This window comes from Asterias amurensis, chromosome 11, assembly GCF_032118995.1.
Source record: "Asterias amurensis chromosome 11, ASM3211899v1".
NCBI classification, from domain to species: domain Eukaryota; kingdom Metazoa; phylum Echinodermata; class Asteroidea; order Forcipulatida; family Asteriidae; genus Asterias; species Asterias amurensis.
This window is the reverse complement of record NC_092658.1, coordinates 16,441,960-16,463,020: the sequence shown is the minus strand read 5'-3', so window position 1 is coordinate 16,463,020 and position 21,061 is coordinate 16,441,960. Positions and strand designations below refer to the sequence as shown.

At 35.7% G+C, this 21,061-nt stretch overlaps 1 protein-coding gene across 1 annotated transcript in view; it reads right to left on the bottom strand.

The window, feature by feature from the left end:
- Positions 1-16,675: 16,675 nt before the first annotated feature.
- The window catches only part of LOC139944281 (poly(A)-specific ribonuclease PARN-like), a 28,476-nt gene continuing 24,090 nt past the window's right edge, over positions 16,676-21,061 (bottom strand). The window contains exon 19 of the mRNA XM_071941266.1: positions 16,676-20,694. Coding sequence (XP_071797367.1) covers positions 20,642-20,694 — 53 coding nt within the window. The 3' untranslated portion in view covers positions 16,676-20,641. The remainder of the gene's footprint in view (positions 20,695-21,061) is intronic.

Here is a 21,061-nt window from a genome sequence, read left to right as displayed (position 1 = left end):
CATGGTAACGGGCATTGTTGGTAGTAAAAAACAATGTGAGAAACGGCTCCCTCTGAAATACTGTAGGTTTGTCATTTCTGTTGGCATTATTTAAAACAAAAAAAGACTTCAGGCTTACAGCCCCTCATTTTACATGTGAAAGCACACAAGTTTGTACAACGAAGATGTTTTTTCGTTCATTATGCTTGTGTTGGAATATTTGACAATTAATACCCAAAGTGTCCAGTGTCTTTAACGACAGGTTTCGTCATACTGAACAGTTAATTTATGACTATCATCTAGTTTCTAATAAACACAAATCCAGAACTACCTTTCAAAATCAAACTAGAACTACACAGTGTCACATTTCAAAGAAAACACCAAAGATGTTTCATGATAATTGTCGCATTTTTTTGTGCGCAGTGCACGCGGCTTTGCAATCGAATTTGGACAATGATTATACTGCATCCTCATTTACTATTCTATTGTCTGAGACATCATTTTTTCAGACGGACTATTTTTCTCTAAATAATTAAAAAGCATTAACCTTTTCGCTACATTTCACCCCCCCCCCCATTTTATAAAAACTATTAATCATCCACTATCAGACTGTAATATTTGCCTTACGAGATAAACGAGTGGTTACAGATTGTATAATGGTTGCGACAGTGGTTCATAGTTAAGTGAAAATATGCATGTATTTTCCAATTGCTTTATGTCAGTGAATGATCTGCAGTGTGTTTACCCCCCCCCCCCACCGTCCCATACTTGTTGCCATCAACACCTGACATTGATAACAATAATCCTATTTTATCCATTCCCCTTTTATTTATTCAGGCACAGCCCTATTCTTCTTCTTTGTCTACCTTTTAATAAATTGAACTGATTATATAAACCATAAATAACGTGAATGAATAATGCACAATTTTATAAATATTTTGTGTTGTTGTTTGTGGTGTTGTTTTTTATTAGTTTTTGTTTTCCAAAAGTAACCCCCACCTAAAAAACATTCCACTAAAAAAAAAAACAGGTGCAGCTCGTAGCATTCAATATTAATTTATGCTAATTGCTTTGTACTTTTATTGGACAAAGTATTCAGACTCAAGTTTTTGTAAACTTTATGCTGATACTGAGGCACAATTATCAAGAAATAACACTTATCTCCGAAAGTTTTAGCTGAATACAGCAACACAACTGTTGCTGTAGCAGCGAGTACCAACCGCATCTCTGCATGGCCGCAACATTTGCGAACGAACACCACGGAAATTTGAATTTTTAGTCGACCCATAATTAATCTGAAAAACGACTCTGCGTGAATTGTTTCTAAGATTTAAAAGCTTTTGCGTAGGTGAAAAAATATCCGAACAATAATACTTTGAACTGACTCCTTCGTAGGAGATATTAGTTTAACCTTGACCAACAACTGAATTGCTTCCTACTAAGTTGTTATGACCATTAACTTGTTTTAGTATTTACGAAGCTATACTGAACAAAATTAGTAGTCACACAAATTATTCTTTCTTGATCTGTATGGGAATGTTGCACCAATGGCTTACAAAACATGTTCTGTTCATGTTTGCTGTTCTGTCGTTTAGCCTTCGCAAAAGACTCTGCTAGTCGAGATGGCAGGCCATTAACTATTTATTTGCATAAGTTAAAAATGTTACCAGATCATTGGAATTTTGACGATGAGTAGATTGAGTTCGTTCTTTCTTCTTTTAAATAAACACACCATCCTAATTTAGACTCAATTGGTCATCGAAGTTGCAAAGAATAACAAAGAATAATGAAAGAAACATCGCATTATGTGCAACAAGTGCGATTTTTCAGATGCTTAATAAAAGGATTCAGGCCTGAAGTATTTTTATTTGAGTGAGAAATTATACTTCTTTCTAAAAAAACTAAGTTAATTCAGAGGGATCCGTTTCTCACAATAATTATCGACAGTTCTCCATTGCTCGGTACCAAGTATTTGTTTAAACGCTTAACAATTGGTTTGAGTAATTACCAATTGTGTCCGGTGCCTTTTATAAGCTAATTGGTTTTACTCATCATCTGACGTCCCTTTGTCGTCATAACGACGTCAGTTGAAAATCCCTTAAAAACAAATTATTTTCAAAAGAGTACATACACAAAAATGGTTTCGTGGCGACATGGTACTAATTGAATAAATTATGATACGTGTATCCCTGCAATGGAGATCATTATTTTTTGCTATTGAAAATCTAATGTAAATCAAGTTGGTTATATAAGCAGACATAATTGATGAGTGGGTTTTCCATCATTTATTTTCCTTCTTTGAGCTGAGGATAAATTTCAAAACTAAATCGCTCAAAGATAAAAACAAATTTAATTTAATTCATAGGGGACGTGGCACCATTAAAAAATAATTATGATACGTGTCCTTGTAATGGAGATCATTATTTGTACCAAAGAAAATCTAATTTGTATCAAGTTGATGTTCTATAGGCAGATATATTTGATGAGTGGGCTTTTTATCATTTATTTGTCAACTTTTAGCTGATGTTTCATTTCCAAATGAAACGGATCTAAGGTTACAAAGATGCACAAATTAAAATAATTATAATACGCATGTCCCTGTAATATAATAGAGATCATTTTGTAATTTTGAAAATCCAATTTATATCAAGTTGATGATATAAGCAGAACGTTGATGAGCGGGCTTCTTATGATTTGTTTTCTTCTTTTGGCTGAGGTTTCATTTCGAAATGAAACCATGCACTTATAGAAAAAGTAGCATTATTTTGAAGAGACTGTTCATGATAAAATTCATTCAAATAATAATCCTGGCCTATACATTGATAGCATTACTATAAAGAGAGGTTTGCGGTAACACTCTGTGAACATTTCTTTTGAGTAGTGTTGATTCTGAACAGAAACGGTGGTTAAAGGAACACGTTGCCTTGGATCGGTTGAGTTGGTCTTTGAAAAGCGCCCTAACCGATTGTTATAAAATCGATATGGTTAGAAAGATATTGTAAAAGTAGAATACAATGATCTACACAAATATGCCTCGAAATTGCGTGGTTTTCGTTTTACCTCGTCGACAAACACGGTCAGCCATTTATGGGAGTCAAAACTTTGACTCCCATAAATGGCCGACCGTGTTAGTTCGCGACGTAATATGAAAACCGTGCAATTTTGAGTGATACTTGTGTGGATCATTATATTTTACTTTTAAAACATCTTTCTAAACCATATGCATTTCATAACAAACGGTTTCAAACGCTTTTCATAGACCAACTCGTCCGATCCAAGGCAACGTGTTCCTTTAAGTAACGTCCGGTTCTTTTCAGAGCCACCACTACCCCAACAAAAATATTCACATGTGTTACCGCAAACCTGTCCTAGTTGTACTTCTACCATGCAAAGTTTCAAACTATACTGATATCATTACTGTGTATAGCGGGTCTTGGGTTAAAAACTCAAAATGGCTGCGGGTTTGCAAAAAAATATATGTATATATTTCCTCGACATGGAATCATTAAAGCATTTTGCAGAAAGCCCTTTATATGTTCTACTCATTGATACAACCAGACTGGTGTTTTTAACATAGAATTTACTTGCATCGGTTGCAGTTGATTATGGTTTACTTATAGCTATTGCTAAATTCAACAGCCATGGTCTAAACTCTGTAGGCCTACATGTAGTTTTTGTCAGGCTTTTAAATTAATGGTTATTGCATAAATAGAAATAAATTAGCGGCTTAATGGAATTGAGAGCTTACAAACCCTAAACATGAATCTAACAAACCCGTACAAATTGGGGTTCAATCCGTTGCACAAATTTGTCCTGAATTTGGTTGTAACAGCCAAAATTCAGTTGTTGCTATTTGTTGTTGTTAGGATTTTAGATACAAATTTTCTCGAAAATGACTCCATTTTAGAGAGAAATAATTCACAGCAAAAGTGGTTCATAGTATGAACTTCAAAATCAGTAAGCTTTCAGACTAAAATTGAAAAAAAATATATTTCCTTACCTATTCTGTATATTTTACCTTTAAAGCAACATAAATGTTACCAGTTTTATTTTAACAATTGTGGTTGTAACAGCCAGAAATTACTGTTGCTGCTTGTTGATTTTAGATACAAAATTTTTCGACAATAACTCCATTTTATAGAGAATTGTTTCATGGCAAATATGGTTCTTTATATAGTATGAACTTCAAAATCAGTAGGCCTAAGCTTTCTTTTTAAAGAACAAAATTATTACCAGTTATATTTTCACAATTTGTTTTTTAACAAAATAGTAAATATTTTTTTATTTTTTTTATTTTAAATCTTTAGACATACACAATAGTTGCAAGTTGTACAGGGGCTGTCAAGGCTAAAACAAAAGTATAAAACTGTCATCAAAAGATGTGTAAAACCAGACCCCTGCCAACGATAAAAATATAATTATACAATATAAAAAGGTGATTGCATTGAAACATTTAAGAATCACACAATAGAAATCATTAAAACACAACAAAATCAGACTATTGAAAACAAAAAACTACACCCACAACAAAACACCGCAGCGATAAGAGGAAGGGACAACAATTGAAAATAATAAAAAACATAGAATAAATACTAAAAAATACCCCCAAATCCAGGCCATTAGCTTCGCTGATCGTAAATTGTTGATATCAATATACTTGATTTACGATGTGCCTTGACAAAAAAGCCACCTGGAAGTCTCCGGTTCATGGGGCGCAACGGTGCGTTATCCCCGACCAGCATGCAGTTCCGGTACGGTCCCAGATACCGGAAACCTCGTACCCATCGCGTTCATTTCACTCACCAAAAGCTCAGGGGATCGCTCTTCAATCATGTTATTTTGTCTGATCTAATTGAAATTTGTGTCCTTTGATAAATGCCATACCTGAGAGTTATAATTTTTTTTAAATATAATTTGTTTAGACAAATTAGTACATGTGACAGACACAATACTATTCGTTTTGTTTCAAGTTACTCTGCTCAGAAAAGACGCCCGAAGCACTGTATATAATCGATGGTAAAGTTTAAACACACAATTTTAACCACAATCGGATTTATTTTTAATTTGAACATTAGTTCTCACAATATTGGTAACCATTGTTTAGCTTCCAATAACATACAGACTTGTGTCCGTCCTTGACCTTTTTGCTTTTTGTGAATCTCTTGTGGAATTGTGATTTCACGTTGTATTAACAAATATTTTTTTTCCCTCGACGTTATAAATTGGATGAAATCGCAAAGTGTTTAGTATTTTATATAAGGTGTTCTTATTAAAGCACTTGTAACTTCACATTTATGTATATAAAGTAATTTACTTGATCTAATCTATAGTATACAGTGTTACGGTTTCAATGAGAGTAACTTGCGCTCCCTTGCGTGGAGGTTGGTTTATTTTAGGCCTAGACGTTTGGCCTGCGCACGCCCGGATGATCACACGATCACGTGGTCATATTTTTTCCATATTCGCTGTCCTTCCTCATGTTTGAGCACATGGTGTGGATTCAAGCATCCGCTAACTTCTGGTGAAGAGAACTTTCCTCTTTAAGTCTTATTACCCTCAGATATAGACATATCTCTCTTTGTATGAATACGGTTACAAAGCCCACATCAGGAAATATTGGTAAGTTGGTTCATTTAATGCAAAAATATAGGCTGATGATGAGCAGGTTGTTTATTGATCAGGGTTGGCTGCATGATTTGTATCGATACATAAAATCAGCTCATATTTCTTTAATCATCGTTTTCTTTTGACGAAAACTCGGGAGGAAATGTTAAAAATTGGTCTAATTATTGACCAAGGGTCTGTTTCCATATGTTTTCCTAAAAAAAGGGAAAAGAACAAAAATTGTAAACCGCGAACATGATTAGCCAAAACCTGGTTTAGCGACATCTTTACACAGACGGGGTTGCACGAGCAAACCGCCCACACCACGGTGCGTCTAAACACCATCCGTGGTTCGACAAGACTAGTACCGGGTATTTTTACACATTTCCCGGTAGACTGTGGCAGCACGCATGCATTGCAGGTCTCATTTCACACTGTCCTCGTGCATGCATAAAAATAAATGGTTTACGATGCGATATTTTTAAATGTGTCTTTTGTGTCAAACCAAAGGAATGAAAACATTTACCGATGATGATAGATCATGATGGATATGTCTATTTTTGCACATTATTGTGGCTGCAGTAGTTATTTCATGGAAAGTGCATGCATTTGTGAATGTCGGTAAGTCAAGATGGATCCTGTGTAACGGTAGCCCTGGCCCTTTATCGAACAATGGCATTATGATTTACATAATATCAGCAGGGGGATTTTTATTTCGATCAGTCAAAATAAACCATATAAACCCAATAAATGGACGTGAAATACAAATCCTCAATGAAACATGTTTTTTACTATATCATCAACAAATTTAATTTGTCACAGTTTGAGGGAATGAGTGTTTGATTGCGAACTAGTCTCACAGTGTTCAGTAACAACAAAATAATGGTGCCTCCTTGTTTGTAACCTGTTTGAAAAAAAAATTGGTCGAGTCTCTGGGATATAAACGAATCGCTTTAATAAAACAAATAAAGTGTTTTATTGGAAGGGAATCAGTTTGAGGGAATGAGTGTTTGATTGCGAACTAGTCTCACAGTGTTCAGTAACAACAAAATAATTGTGCCTTCTTGTTTGTAACCTGTTTAAAAAAAACAATTGGTCGAGTCTCTGGGCTATAAACGAATCGCTTTAATAAAACAAATAAAGTGTTTTATTGGAAGGGAATCAGTTTGAGGGAATGAGTGTTTGATTGCGAACTAGTCTCACAGTGTTCAGTAACAACAAAATAATGGTGCCTCCTTGTTTGTAACCTGTTTAAAAAAAACAATTGGTCGAGTCTCTGGGCTATAAACGAATCGCTTTAATAAAACAAATAAAGTGTTTTATTGGAAGGGAATCAGTTTGAGGGAATGAGTGTTTGATTGCGAACTAGTCTCACAGTGTTCAGTAACAACAAAATAATTTAGCCTCCTTGTTTGTAACCTGTTTAAAAAAAACAATTGGTCGAGTCTCTGGGATATAAACGAATTGCTTTAATAAAACAAATAAAGTGTTTTATTGTAAGGGAATCAGTTTGAGGGAATGAGTGTTTGATTGCGAACTAGTCTCACAGTGTTCAGTAACAACAAAATAATTTAGCCTCCTTGTTTGTAACCTGTTTAAAAAAAACACTTGGTCGAGTCTCTGGGATATAAACGAATCGCTTTAATAAAACAAATAAAGAGTTTTATTGGAAGGGAATCAGATACAACATTTAAACATGGACACGCGGCATAATCATGTGAATCCAAAATGTTGGGGGAACCAACACAAATGTCTAAGAACAATGTTTGCACTTTTTGCATACTGTGTCACCAAATAATGAAATAACAAACCTTTAAAAATATAGGATCAATCGCTGATTGGAGTCAAGGGAAAGAATTAATGTTAAAATCTATTAGGCCTAACTTTTGTTTACTAATATATTTTAAAACATCAAGTTTTGTATGGCGAAATTAAAACTAACTGTTTTGATAATTTCTCAAAAATTATCAAAACTAACTATTTTTATAATTTCTCAAAAACTGAGAAGTTCTGAGAAGTTCAGGCTAGAACTATTTCAAGAAACTTCCATTGTGACCGTATAGTTTATGTAAAAATGTTTGCAATCTTACCAGTGTTATGCATACTGATCATCACCCATATTAGTAATTTTTTTTTTTTTTTTTTTTTTTTTTTTTTGATAACATCGGTTCATCACACAGTGGCTGGAATCAATTTACTTCAACCAAAACCAATATTGTATAATCCCTCTACACTGGATTTGGTCAGGATAATGACCCAATTATAATCGCAAAACAAAGAGTGTGTTTTGAATTTCACAAACCGGTATGAGTAACCACAATTATACTCAATTTCATACAGCTGCTTTGCCCTGATTACTTTTTCGTGTCTGCCCCCCCCTAAAAAAAAATAAAAAATAATAAAAAATCAATTCTTTGTGCACTATAGAGGAAGTAATAATTGCTGTTTGTCTTTTGTTTTTACTCCTTGACAGAGTAAGATATACAACATTTGTTTTGTATTGGGTTTTTTTTATTGTCAATGTTGTATTCATTATTTATTAATTTAAAATCTTTAGACATACACAATAGTTACAAATTGTACAGGGGCTGTCAAGGTTAAAACAAAAGTATAAAAACTAACATCAAAAGATGTGTAAAACCAGACCCCTTCCAACGATAAAAATGTAGAGTTCGGTTTGGGGCAACTGTCAGTATCTTGGCTTGCACTAAAATATTATTGTGTCAGTTCGGTGTTTCATGTTTTTTTAATTTAATGTAGTGTGATGTGCTATAATAATTTTTCATCTGAATTTGTGTATACTCATTACTCATTGTTTTATTTTCTATATGTTGTATACATTGACATGATGTCATTTGTTGGCAGGGTCATCTGGGAGGGCACATCACTTTGATAACGTTTTTTTTTTTACCTTGGCCTTACCCTGAAGAACACTTACAATATTTGTAATACATATTTTAGGGTTTTATTAATTTTGTTATTAGTAGTAACATTGATTGTTGTTGCTTATGTGTTTGGCCTGCTAAACAATTGTCTTTTATTGTGTGTGACCGGTACTTTGTTTTAACAAAGTACCGGTCACACAATATCCAGCCCGGTATAATGACTTAGAACTTGTTTGCACTGAGCAATCTATATTCTGTGCGAAGAAAAGTTGTGTCATGACCACATCTTTAAGACACCACCAAGTGTCACAATACGTAGATGTTCAGTGCCTGCTGCGTATCTAAGAATTAAAATATTTCTTTTGGCCAATTCATTTTAAGGATCAAAAATAGACACAAGCAATCTTGGGAAAGTTATTTGGTCAAACCATACGGCGCAAACAATACCAGAAACTGTTAAAAAAAAACACTAAAAGCAGTGTTTACAGGTACTATGCTGACACGTTTGTTTATTGTCAAAGACCAGTATTCTCAATTGGTGTATTCCAAACCTGTGGAAATTTTGGCTCAACTAGACATCACATTCGTAAGAGAAAAATGAAAACAAAATCCTTATTGCACAACTTTGTGCACAAAGGCTTCAGCTGAAGTTTTGTTTATTATTTGAGTGAGAAATTACCTCTTTCTCAAAAACTAGGTTACTTAAGAGGAATCTGTTTCTCACTATGTGTTACACTATTCAGCTCTCCATTGCTCGTTACCAAGCTTTGACGCTAACGGTTATTTTGAGTAATTACCAATAGTGTCCACTGCCTTAAAGGGCTTTTCGTTCCTGGGAAGGGTTATTAAGGTAAACTGATCAATCCGGCTTTTTAAGAAAACTGTATTTTCAGTTTCTAACCAACTAAGAGAAACAGAAAAAAAAAAATCTATCTTTGGACTCTTCCTAAGAAATGTTTGTACGCAGCATGGAGTCCCTTGAGCAGAATTTTCTAAAACGGTTCATCCAAGAACATAGGTCCAAAAGACGTCAACATTTAAAGGCACTGGACACTATTGGTAATTGTCAAGGACCAGTATTCTCACTTGGTGTATCCCAACATATGCATAAAATAACATACCTGTGATCATTTTAACCCAGTTGGTAGTCGAAGTTGCAAACGAAATAATGAACAAGAAAAAGACCACCCTTGTGGCACAAGTTCGCGCAGATTCCCGAGAAATGGCTTAAGTCTTTAAATATTTGAGTGAGAATCAACTCCACAAAAACTACGTTACTTTAGAAGGAGCTATTTCTCAAAATGTTTATCAACAGCTCTCCATTGCTTGTTATACCAAGTAAGTTTTTATGCTTACAATTATTTTGAGTAATTACCAATAGTGCATTTAAGAATGAATGTCGATAAAAGAACATACTCCTATCTGTATTATTTTTCCCCGCCGCTTAATTTTACATGTGACCCCATTTACTAAAAAAGTTGGAGAGGAATTTAGTTTACACCTGCCTATAAAAGTTTTGTCACAGTATCATACGTGTAGGCCTATCAATCTCACACAAAAATATTTCAATCCGAGATGATCATCCGAATCACCATTGCCCATTGACTATTTCTATTAAAGCCAGTAGACCATTTCGGTAAACAGTGTTGTCCAAGGCCCACACTTTGTGTACCACAACTTCTATATCAAATAACAAATCTGTGAAAATTTAGGCTCAATCGGTCATCGGAGTCGGGAAAAAACAACGGAAAAACCCACTCTTGTTTCCGCGCGATTCGCCGTGTCACGACATGTGTTTAAAATAAATCCGTAATTCTCGTTAACGAGAATTCATATTGTTTTGCTGTTTTCTCAAAAAGTAAAGCATTTCATGAAATAATATTTCAGGAGAAGTCTTTCACCATTGCCTTTTGTAAACCCTGTAAGTTATTTGTAAATCTGTGAACTTTTATATTTTTTTCTGAACCGAAAGGGTCCAATGGCTTTAATCACAATCAAAAAGTTGTTAAAGGCAGTGGACACTATTGGTAATTACTCAAAATAATTACTAGCATAAAGACGTACTTGGTAACGAGTAATGGGGAGAGGTTGACGGTATTACGCAGTGTGAGAAACGGCTCCCTCTGATTCCTCTGAAGTGGAGTAGTTTTCAAGAAAGAAGTAATTTTCCACGAATTTGATTTCGATACCTCAGATTTAGAACTTGAGGTCTCGAAATCAAGCATCTGAAAGCGCACAACTCCGTGTGACAATGGTGTTTTTTCTTTCATTATTATCTCGCAACTTCGGCGACCGATTCACATGTTTGTTATTATGTGCATACATTGAGATACACCAAGTGAGAAGACTGGTCTTTGACAATTACCAATAGTGTCCACTGCCTTTAATGAACGTGTACAATATGATTCAAGTATTAAGTTTGTGATAAAACCAGACTACATGTAAATATATTTGTACATGCTAAAACCTCCCAAGTCAGCATTGACTTATTCGAGGTCCCCCGTGGGGCTTGACCCAGTACTGAGTCAGTATAACCAGGAATCTTGTGTCAAAATGACCAACAATGGGTCAACTGACAAAGATATGATATATTTTGCCACCGTCACATTACTTTGAAGTGAAATGTTTCTCAACAAGCTATATACTATCGGAAGCTGATGTAGGCTTCTAACTCCGGAGTGGGTGTCCACGCTGGGAGAATAATCCACCCAGGAATACACAATTTCAGAAGGTTACAGCGGTAACAGGCTCCTTGTATAAACTTTTGTAGGGGGTGTAAAAAGTGGTATCTTTTCCCATAGCCGTTAAAGTGAAGTGTTTATTAAATGTAATCTATATCCACAGCTGCAGCTGTGTTTTTTACCGAATATGCCCAAGTTTTTAGAGCGATGACCAAACGTATTACAGACCCTTTAAAGACAGTGGACACTATTGGTAATTGTCAAAGACTAGTCTTCACAGTTGGTGTATCTCAAAATGTGCATAAAATAACAAACCTGTGAAAAATTTAGCTCAATCGGTCGTCCAATTTGCGAGATATTAATGAAAGAAAAAACACCCTTGTCACATGAAATTGTGTGCTTTCTGATGCTTGATTTCGAGACCTCAAATTCTAAATCTTAGGTCTCGAAATTAAATTCGTGGAAAATTACTTCTTTCTCGAAAACTACGTCACTTCAGAGGGAGCCGCTTCTCACAATGTTTTATACCATCAACCTCTCCCCATTTCTCGTCACCCAGAAAGGTTTTATGCTAAAAATTATTTTGAGTAATTACCAATAGTGTCCACTGCCTTTAAACTGCACGGCTACTGTACCCATACATATTATCAATCCAGGATACCAGGCCTGGCGCGGGCGGGAACGAGAACCAATCAACAAATCCCGGTTATTTCCCGTCATGTAATGAGACATATAACATTTCGCGGAATGATTATATTTTGGGAACTGGCCAGTAGCCAACAAGAATTGGGGACTTTCCGCGTTAATGTTGAACATTGTATGTTTGGGGTGAACAGACCGAATGGCTCGTTCGTTGTCACGATTGACAGTGGTGAATTTAGTGTTGAGGTTGCGAGTTCATCTTCAGTTCCTGCACTATATCAATCAGTGGGACTCTGGTACGTACCTATATCATCAACTGTTTTGAGAACCGAAAATGGGACTGTTCCCGATGTTTTAGCATTAGGCCAATGGACTTCTATAAGCTTCGCAGGAGGGCTAGCTTTTGAACAACGCGTTTTGTTTTTTTGTGCATATTGTGTTGCACCACTGTGTTACTTAATAAACACACGGAGAATAAGGTAAGATTAAATTAGTTGCATTTCACATTAGTGGCCTAGTTGGTATGACACTGCTGTGGAGTTACGTCGTGGGTTCAAATCCCACCCGAGATAGACTTGGTTTTTTTTCCACATAACACTGCCATGTAATACTGTGCTAACTGCAAAGTATGCGGTGCTAACACACATCGGTGTATATGGGTGAAACCACTATTTCCTCTTTGTTGCACAGAAGCTACCCCCCCCCCCTCCCATACTCTATATTTGGAGGTTCAACACACTCAAAAAGGAATACACAATGGAAAAGAGTACCATCATGCTCCTACTACCAATCACCAAATGTCTGATTTAAGTCATAAAGAAAAGATAACACCAACGTGTGAAGTCTTGTTAAAGGCATTTAAAGTAACAAGAGAATTCAAAATGAACCAAGAAACACCCTGGTGGCACAAATATATGTGCTTTCACATGTGTGTTAATAAAAGGCTTCAGCTGAAGTCTTTTGTTACAGTTATTTGAGTGAGAAATTGCTACTTCTCAAAAACTACATTACTTCAGAGGGAGCTGTTTCTCCCAACGTTTGATACTATCAACAGCTCTCATTGCTTGTTACCAAGTACATATTATTGCTAACAATTACTTAGAGTAATTACCAATAGTGTCCAGTGCCTTTGACTATTGTGGCCTGAACTTTATACCGTCCAATCAGAATGTCTTTATTTTAGACCAATGAAAAAATACAATGAAATAATGGAGGGAAAAATACCATTGTGCTGTTCCACGTGAACGTGGCTTTGGGATTACGTCACTTTCAGTTTCGCTGTACACGTGTAGGAACGAATGTGGCGTCATGTATTGTGATGATAAGCCGCTCGTGATTTGTCAAGACCGGAGCGGACATGCGCAACTTTCTCAGATGCAACTTGTTCTCGGAAAATGTTTATTATTAATTATAGAGTCAATAACTCTTTTTGTTTTCGTTTTGAGGCGGCTCTTTCGTTGACAATTTTTTTTAAAGCTTATTAGTAAGTTTAGTTGATTTTAAAACACCATATATGAATAAGGTTAGTACACAATAAAATAATGAAAACTGAAGAATGTACGTGATGCTCGAATTTGCAAAAATTCTGGGGAATGTGTAAAAAGATTTTTTTTTCACAAGGGTTACAAGCGCGAAACGCACATGTCATGAACTTACATCCTACAAAAGGTGGACGAAACAGTTGCAAGCTAAAACTTTTGTCTCAAGCCTTTGTGATTTTGGCCAATGGGTTATTTTCTCGGTAATTGTTTTAAATCATGATCAAAACAATTACTTTAGATTTTCTTACTACGTAATATAATGTTATCCCAGTCTAGAAAGGTAGGACTACAAAAGGAACATATCTTTTGCGCTTTGACGCCCATTACGAAAAAACAACAGATTCCTGCATTGAGTTACAAACTGGTCACAAACACTTGGGATTATTACCTTTTTTCTAGTAACATTTATCAATTATTCATGCTTTTAAAGTCCAATACCATTTTATAGCTCCTTATGCAGAGAGGAAAGTGATAATGTTCCCCCGGTACGCCCTGGTACATGATATTATACCGGATGTTGACGGATAGCGGATACCACCTTCATGCAGTGTGTGGTGTTATTACATGTGGGCTATGCTTGGTTTTTTCCCGACGATAGAAATTATTTTGGGTATTTTTTAAGTATCGGCTGCGGTGATTAAAGCGATTGTTTCAATTGTGGTTTGATGTTAAAGGATCAGATATAAACACTTTTGACACAACAGAGTCTATTTAGCCCTTCTAGCCTCGGACTCAAATCGAAGTTGCAAGAGAAAATAAAGAAACACGTCCTTGTTGCACAACTTTATGTGCCTTCAGATGCATAGTAAAAGGTTTCATGTCTAAAGTCTTTTATTATTTGAGTGAGAAATTACTACTTTCTCAAAACCTACGTTACTTCAGAGGGAGCCGTTTCTCACAATGTTTTAAAATATTTACAACTCTCCATTGCTCACTGCAAAAACTGGGGTGTTAACGTGAATATTTTTGTAACTAGTGCCAATATATTATGTGACGGAACCGAGAGGGTGTTAATTTCAACAACGATATAGTAAACAGGTTCATATTTAACTGTATTTTTTAGATCTGGTTATTTTTCAAATTTACAGCTTAAAATTGTGATTATGGTCTGTAAATTGCTCTCGAAACAGGATTTTAAAGCAACAAAATTTTTGTTTTACCATTTTTTCCTCCAAATCGTGAAAAATATGCTGTAGATTTTACGACTCAATCTAATTTTGCTATGCTAACTTTTTTCAAAATGGATAAATCACACGTATTTGTTGCATTATATCACACTCGTTGTCGTGTTTTAGTTTCTAGGGATACAACAATCTATCCCTTCCTCTTTTGCGGTTGGTTTTGAGCAGCAAAGGACAAACAAATCTATCCCATCCATTTTTCAGCTTGGTTTAAGCACCAAAGGATAAACAAAACTATCCCCTCCTCTTTTTGGCTAAGTTTGTGCTCCTGATACTGAGTTTGTTCTCCCAAAAATATTTTATAGAGAAAAACAGCATAAATTAAACACTTTGAAAACATCTTCAAGAAAATTTGCTATATATTACCGAAAAAGGCAAAAAATAAAAAATCATAGTTAATTGTGAAGCTGTTAGTATTTGATTTGCGGCAACACCATGGGGACATGTTGGTGGCGTCAAAAATAGGCCTAAATATACCAGGGAGAATCAATTTAACACCCAAGTTTTTGCAGTGTCAGTTTTATGCTAACACTTATTTTGAGTAATTACCAAAATTGTCCAGTGCCTTTAAACAAAATCTGTATTTTTAATATACAACTTAATGTTTCATCCCGCTATAGTTACAGAAGGACAATGCACTGCGAGGAACGAGCACGTGGTTATATCCAACGTCATGGAGGGCGCCATACTTCGGCCTAATAAGCACATTATTTGAGTCTGGCTCGGGTCGAGGGTTGTTCTGTGCCAGTATGTTGAATTACAGAATGGAATCATACTGGCCAGCACAATCCCAGACCCTGGTTATCAGAGTATATCGCCACCACCAATGTGGAAAGGGCCAACAGGGAGGGGTGCTTAAGACATCATTTATCTCAAGACTCACATAATGAGAACTGAAGAAACATAAAATTATCGAGGTGCTTGTTGATTTATTTAAGTGTAAAAAATAAATAAATGTTTTACTCCCAAAGATGGCCGACCGTGTTAGTTCGCAAAGTAAAAGCAAAAACCACGCAATTTCGAGGCAAATTTGTGTGGATCATTTTTTTCTACTTTTAAAACATCTTTCTAACCATAATTTGCATTTTATAACAAACGGTTACAAACGCTTTTTATAGACAAGCTCGTCCGATCCAAGGCAACGTGTTCCTTTAAGGATTGTCTTTAATGATAGTTGTGAGACGACTTCTTTAATTAACTGCAATTTCTTTGTTTGTTTTGTTTTTACTGCGAACAAGAAACGGCATTGCTCATGAGATCGGTATCTTTAATAGGGGTTATAGTCCAGTGAACTATACCCCACATATTTTGGAACGGGGATCGAAGATCACCCTTCAGTGCTGACAGACTGTAAAACAATAGTGTCACATTTACTGATGTGTTTGTTATGTGAAATTTACTTTTCCACGAATATGAGAGACATCTCTCCATAGCATTAAGACATAAACAAGAAGGCATACGGTAAATTAAGGGATCGATTCCATCGGCTGGGTGCCAGGTTGGCCCAAAATGACATCTTGCAGTTATGTTATCAATCATTGATACCGAGTATTTAATTTTTGTGTAACATAACATACATTCGGTCAATTTCACAACAGAATAGGAAGAAATAACACCACTCTCGCATCCAAACTTGTATAAAGGCTAGTACTATTGTATTGCGCATCAGAACTAATTTTTTGGAAACTTGCACATAATAAAGTTAATATATTTTGAAACTCAAGATGGCAGCCATCTGTAACACTTCAGTTGTACCCTTTACTGGTTAATTTATTATGGTAAACGTAATTTTAGCCACAGATTTCAGGGTTACGACACTCACAGCCAAAGTTGTAGTAAAAATGCAACTTAAATGGCGGTCATTTTAAACCAAGATGGCCGCCATCTCTCACACTTTAACTGTTGCCAACATGCATTTTCTTGTTCCTACGGTTCTAAAAAGGGTCCGTCAATCAACCTGCTCGACTAGCCGTCGATCGTCCTGGTATGTTAGTGGAGTTGGGATTTTATCGGGCTCATTACGCTGGGTCTGAACTGTCACGTAATGCCCTGTGAAATCCCAAACTTGCCCTAACACAAATCTACATGAGAAAATGTCAACCCATCGGTTCTGTTCAGAACAAACACTGCTGCAAAGAGATTTGCGGAAACCTCACAAAACAAATCTACAAAATTACAAAAGGGGCTGCCATGGTAGCAACATACGTGTACCAAGAGATCAAATTTGCAAATTTAACAAACAATTGTTATTTTATTTTATTTTTATAAATCAGACAAAACAGGTTTGGAGACTTATCACAGGATTCATATATTTAGGTGTTCAAACAATGATCACAAAGACCTCTTTTTAATGTCTTGTTGTTAACTTACAAGAGAACTGTTTTCACTCAAGTTTGAAACCTATACCTTTACTACAGGGTTAGTCAAATTAATCCACTCTGTAGATTCTCTGTATACAACAAATATGTTGGTCATCAACAATACTCTATTTATAATAGAGTGTCTTTGATACGGTTATTCGGAGTTATTAAGTTGTGAAATCCATAACTTGCCCTAACATAAATCTACTGAACTCTAAAGGGGCTGATAGCAAAACACAAGTACCGGTAAATCAAATCGACAACTAGCAAACACAAATGTTTTTACAAATCAGTCAGGTTTAGAAACTAATAAGTACAGGGTTTCAGTGCTCAAGCAATATGTGCACAAACACCTCTGTTTTAATGGTTTATTGTTAACTTAAAAGAGAACAGCTTTTAAGCAATTGCCAACTCAAGTTTTACACCTATACCTTTGGTATAGTATAAGTCAAATTGTTCCACTTTTATTGTAGATTCTCTGTATATAACAAGCAGTTGATCATCACTGGTTCTCTATTTAATAGATGTCACTTTTCGCAACTGAAGGCATGTATGATTCTTTCGGATAAAAAACTAATCTGATGAAACAATTTTAATCTCGATGTTTAAGCTATTTATACCATTTGTAAACGTGATACAAGCATCAATTCTCCCGATGAATATTTCCAACTGAAGTACAACCACGTGCGCGGAACACGTTTCCTTAATTGGATATGCAAAATATGAATAACCACAAAAAGAAAACCGTTATCCAATGTTTTCACACAAAGTGACCACCAAGTTTTAAAGGCATTGGACACCCTTGGTATTTGTCAAAGACCAGTGTTCCCACTTGTATCCCAACATATGCCTAAATTAACAAATCTGTAAAACTTTTGACACAATCGGTTATGATGCTTCAAGAGAAACAGTTAATTATTGTATTGTCCAAACAAGGTAAAACAAATGAATAATAAATAATAAATAAAAGAAGGATGCTCATTGACCAATCATTTGCACTGCGCGTACAAGTCAATGCGCGTCCAATAAGTTCCGTTGTTGGTTTAAATCCAATATGGCGCCTGATGACGTCAATGCATCAGATAGTTTTGCTCTCCCCAAAAAGTCCATGAATGCATTAAGGTAATTTGTACGCAATTCAGATTTGTGATTTAATCTCACCGTAAGCCACATTTTCCAACCCTTTAAGCCGGCTCAAATGATGACAGTGTTAACTGACGGGTTCATAATTCTTGACGTAAGCACTATCGTATCAATAACATATCGATTATATCGAGACACTATATCGTTACTTCGCTCGTTTAAACGAACACCGAAATACTGAACTTGTTTATAACATAAATCTACGTTAAACGGCGCTCATCTGTGTGTACTTTAACCCCTTTTAAACTGTACAGGGTAATTTGGTAATACAAAATATAAAACATGTTAAACAATATTCTGTGTTTCACACATTCCCGTTAAAAACAGTGTCTCGGGAAAGTCATTATTTACACTATACAGCAGTATTTTGTTTCGTTTTAACTGTATGGAACAAGGCCTGCAGTGGTAACATTTTGGCAAAAAGTTAGTAGTCACCAACACACATCATATCGTGCACTAACGACAGGCATGATATTTGTTTCTTAGAAAAAGTAGGGAACATTTTCCGAGTATAAAGACTGACCTACGTGTATACATACTATAGGCTTTAATAGACATTTCAGGCTATGAAATCACAATTTTTCTGATTTTTCCAAGGCCAACAAATCGGAAATCAGACCAAAGTAGGAAAAATATCTTGGACAAAGACTCCTATAATGACCAACGGGAATGACTGTAGTGTTGATGACGTCAACTGAATTGAGTCAATGTATACAGAAGGCCTGGATACGTGTCCTAGTTTGTTACGAACTTTACGGACAGTATTACAGGATTGGTTATGTAAGGAAGGCTAGGAGTCTAAGAGAGCCATTCGATTATATAGGCTAATTTAAACCACTACAAATCCTCCAGAGAAATAACCTCATCGAGAAAAAAAAGTATTACAAAAAATAAGCAATCATTCATTACTTTTGTAACAGCACTCGATATAAGCCTTTTAAACGTGGGCGACTTTCCCGACTTAACGCAACCCATTTTCCTAAAATTCTTCTAGCCCGTTTAAAAATCGATTTTGACCCTAGGCCTAATCTTCTTTGAATAAGTCTGTCTTTTTTATGCAAGTCATAACTACTTCTCAAACTTTTCGAAATGTCAAGCGCTCGATAATATATTAAAAAAGTCGATGAAGAATGGAAACAGGTATTGCATTGGTCAAGCGAGCAGATTTAAAATTTTAAAGTCTAATTTTGATGACCACGGGCAAATTTTCACTTTTTGTGAAGGATGTTTGATTATCCTATTTTTTGTGATTTAAATATCTTAAATTCTTTTAACAGCAATGTTTTGAATGTTTTTAAATAAACCATAAACCATAAACCAAGATTCTGAAACCGATGCTAAATGCCACAACCCCCTTCTCATGGCTATTATCTCTCTGTTACATCTACACATGGGGACGACACGAAAGGCTTTCACAAAAATCTGAATTTATGCACTCTCTGGTGTTTACTGCTAGTAAATTCTAGGAAACATGTAGGTTTCAATAATTTATTGTCTTTTCCAATAATTGGGTTTTACCACACACCACTATGTACAGTGTGGATCAAGCACTGTATACTAATGCTTTCCCATGTCCTTCAGACATGCACACTGCTCGGGCAGGATTCGAACCCACTGCTAGTAAATTCTAGGAAACGTGGTTGCTTTCAATAATATTGCCTTTTCCAATAATTGGGTTTTACCACACACCACTATGCACAGTGTGGATCAAGCACTGTACACTAATGCTTTCCCAAGTCCTTCAGACATGCACACTGCTCGGGGCGGGATTGGAACCCAAGGCCCCGCATTATCCAACAACAACCACTACTAGACTGATGAGCATTCTGGTGACTAGAGGCCCTCTTTTTAATCACTTTGTTATACTATAAATTTGTAACTATTCTGATTCAATTTTAGATCATAACTTTATGATCCATTGGTTAGGATTTAGTTACAGGCATGATTTATTTGTTCCTAGGAAATATTAAAGTAGAACAGTTTTTAAAGGCTGACCAACATGTAATCTGTATTTGGAGAAAAACGCAACATGTATTGTTTGCCAACACTATAAAAAAAAATCTGAACTTCTCATTCGTGTATTTTAGACACCCATTAGTTATTTGTTGTTTCTTCTAAAAAGACAAAGATGATGGTCATAAAAAAGCTTCATTCAAATTTCCAGGACCAAATTATAACTGGGTTTTTTAAAATTATAAATCGTTGCTCTCTTCTACTTCACCATTTAATTTCGAGCAGTAGAGAACTTCACTATGACACCAGGGGTGGATTTCAAAAAAAAGAGTTAAGACTAATCTCATCTAGAGTTAGGACAAGTTACTCGTCCTAACTAAGGACTAGCTTAAATCCTGAAGAGTCCTAGGACTAGTCCTAAGTTAGGACTATTTTAGTGACGCTGGTTCGAATCGCGCTAGGGGCACTATGTTGATTGGGTTTCTGTCCCTACTTGACTGCGTAAGTTTTCCCTGAAATAATTTGTTTACCAGTGTTCAATACACGTCCTTGCTATTATTTGGCTTTGATGCAATGTATGTCTAGTATTATATTGAGGAACTTGAAGAAAATGTGTGATTGTTTTTTAGTCTGACTTGCAGAATGGTTGCCTTCTGAAGTGACTAAAATAGACTACCAACTTGTTGGCTCCTCGAATAACTTCTGTCCATCTTTCATTTCAGTTCCTGCAAATACATGTGAGAAAGGGAATTTCTTGTTAAATAGGAATCAATTGGTTGGTTCAATGCTATAAGTTTGTAAATCCATATTCATAATACGTGTTAAATTAAAATTGTCGCAAAATTTGAACTCAAGCTTTGTTGCTTCTATTTAGCAGAGTGTGGGTTCGAATCCCGGTTGTGACACTTGTGTCCCTGAGCAAGACACTTCACTATAATTGCTTTTTTCCACCCAGGGGTAAATTGCTACCTGTGAGGGCAGAGATGGTTCTTTTGATTTAGCCGAGTAGCACATATTAATGTTGCACAGGCTGTATACTCCCCAGGGAGCTGAGATGGTTTAAGGAATGAATAAAGGCCAGTGACCAGGCGG